The 1560-nt window shown below is 40.8% G+C and overlaps 1 protein-coding gene across 1 annotated transcript; it reads left to right on the top strand.

Annotated features, from left to right (window-relative positions):
• The first annotated feature begins 126 nt into the window (after window positions 1-126).
• On the top strand, window positions 127-1554 carry LOC109525516 (dimethylaniline monooxygenase [N-oxide-forming] 5-like). The gene is made up of 2 exons (XM_019886069.1): window positions 127-270; window positions 1008-1554. The coding sequence occupies exons 1-2, from the start codon at window positions 227-229 to the stop codon at window positions 1423-1425; spliced, it is 462 nt and encodes a 153-aa protein (XP_019741628.1). The 5' UTR covers window positions 127-226; the 3' UTR covers window positions 1426-1554.
• Window positions 1555-1560: the final 6 nt, after the last annotated feature.

Genomic DNA, 1560 nt, shown 5'->3' with positions numbered 1-1560 from the left:
TATAGAATGTCAGTCTGTATTTTTTTTTTTACTTACGGTAGTTGAATTAGTATCGCTCTCTTCTACCAGTCTCTCTTGACACAAGTTTCTTAATTTTACTTCCATTCAGAGTATGACTACTTTTTCCGCCTCTGTCACTGTGTTGAGACAAGTAAACTTGACCTGTTTTGTGACATCATATTTTGTGGCATGCCCAGGCTGCATCAAGCTCCCTCCAGCGGCTGACATGCTGGACGACATCAAGTATAAGCAGGAAACCATGGCTGACAGGTAAGATGAGACAAAAATAAAGCCCATGTGGCACCACTTAAGGTGGACTCACGTGTTCTTCTCCACCAAAGTCATCTATACAGTTTTCACATCAAAATAGTACAATGTGCTATAAGTCCTGGATTCTTGGGGTTTGGCCATTTAGTAAGTTGGCCAGCATAGTGGTATCTTGAATTAAGTGTCAAAATTTACCAGCAAGGTTATGATATGCCAGCTCTTTTTTATTTGCTTTATTAAAATCCGATTGCCGATTTTTGCCAATTGTTTTTTTTTCTTTAGACATTAACACATTACAACATAAGATAAAAATAATGACCACCCCCCAAAAAAAATCATCCACTTTTTGCCAATTTGACTCTCTGTTGTAAAGTTAAACAAGTTATTTTACTCATTATATTGTTTTTTTCATTGATGGACCAATTAATTGGTCATCTGAATTTTATTCTCCCAATTAGTGGAATTGGCATTGGTTGGGCACTAGTTTTTATTTACCGGTAATCTCATTTTGATTTATTGTGTTTTTCAAGACAACACAGTGCCAGTTTTCATTATTAAAACCGCTTAACAAAAAAATGCTGTTTTGTGTAGCTGGTTCATTCATTCATTCATTCATTCATTTCAATGGGGAAAATTGATTTTATGAATTGAGTTATAACCAACAAACTAACTGGTACAAATTTAACTTGTGAGTCAAGGTACCACTATGGAAGCACTGAGATGTTTCTCCTGTTTTTCAGGTATGTGAGTAGTCAGAGACACACCATCCAGGTGGACTACATGAACTACATGGATGAGATCGCGACGCCTGTGGGTGTGCGGCCCAAAATCCTCCGGGTTCTGTTGACCGACCCGAGGCTTGGCCTCAGCTTGCTCTTCGGCCCCATCACCCCGTACCAGTACCGTCTGCGCGGGCCCGGCAAATGGACCGGAGCCCGTCAGGCCATACTGACACAGTGGGACCGGGTGGCCCTGCCCATGCAGACCCGACCATGTGACCAAGCTAAAGCCAAATGCTCTCTGAAGTGGCTACTTGTTGTGTTGTCCACCATGGGCGTGGCTGTGTATGTGAACAGAAGCAACCTGGGTGCTTTACTACAAAACCCCGACACGCTTTTGGACAGGGTCAAGATGTGCCTGACCACACTGGGACACTGAAATAAATATAAGTGGTGATACACATTTAAATCATATAATTAATTCACTTGGTGAAAAGGAGATACAAACTGAAATATCACGTTTGGTGAAACCATTTTTTGTAGGACTGAAATTATATCCACACTGCGTTTTTTT

The sequence above is a fragment of the Hippocampus comes genome, unplaced genomic scaffold (genome assembly GCF_001891065.2).
Source record: "Hippocampus comes isolate QL1 unplaced genomic scaffold, H_comes_QL1_v1.1 scaffold1692, whole genome shotgun sequence".
NCBI classification, from domain to species: Eukaryota; Metazoa; Chordata; class Actinopteri; order Syngnathiformes; family Syngnathidae; genus Hippocampus; species Hippocampus comes.
The sequence above is the reverse complement of the archived record's forward strand: the minus strand, read 5'-3'. Positions and strand labels throughout refer to the sequence as shown.

What these genes read in the sequence shown, in the direction of transcription:
- LOC109525516 (XM_019886069.1), top strand. Translation starts at nt 227, where the DNA reads ATGCTGGACGACATCAAGTATAAGCAGGAAACCATGGCTGACAG. An exon ending in CAGGAAACCATGGCTGACAG is followed by an intron (nt 271 to 1,007) that starts GTAAGATGAGAC and finishes CCTGTTTTTCAG; the next exon opens with GTATGTGAGTAGTCAGAGAC.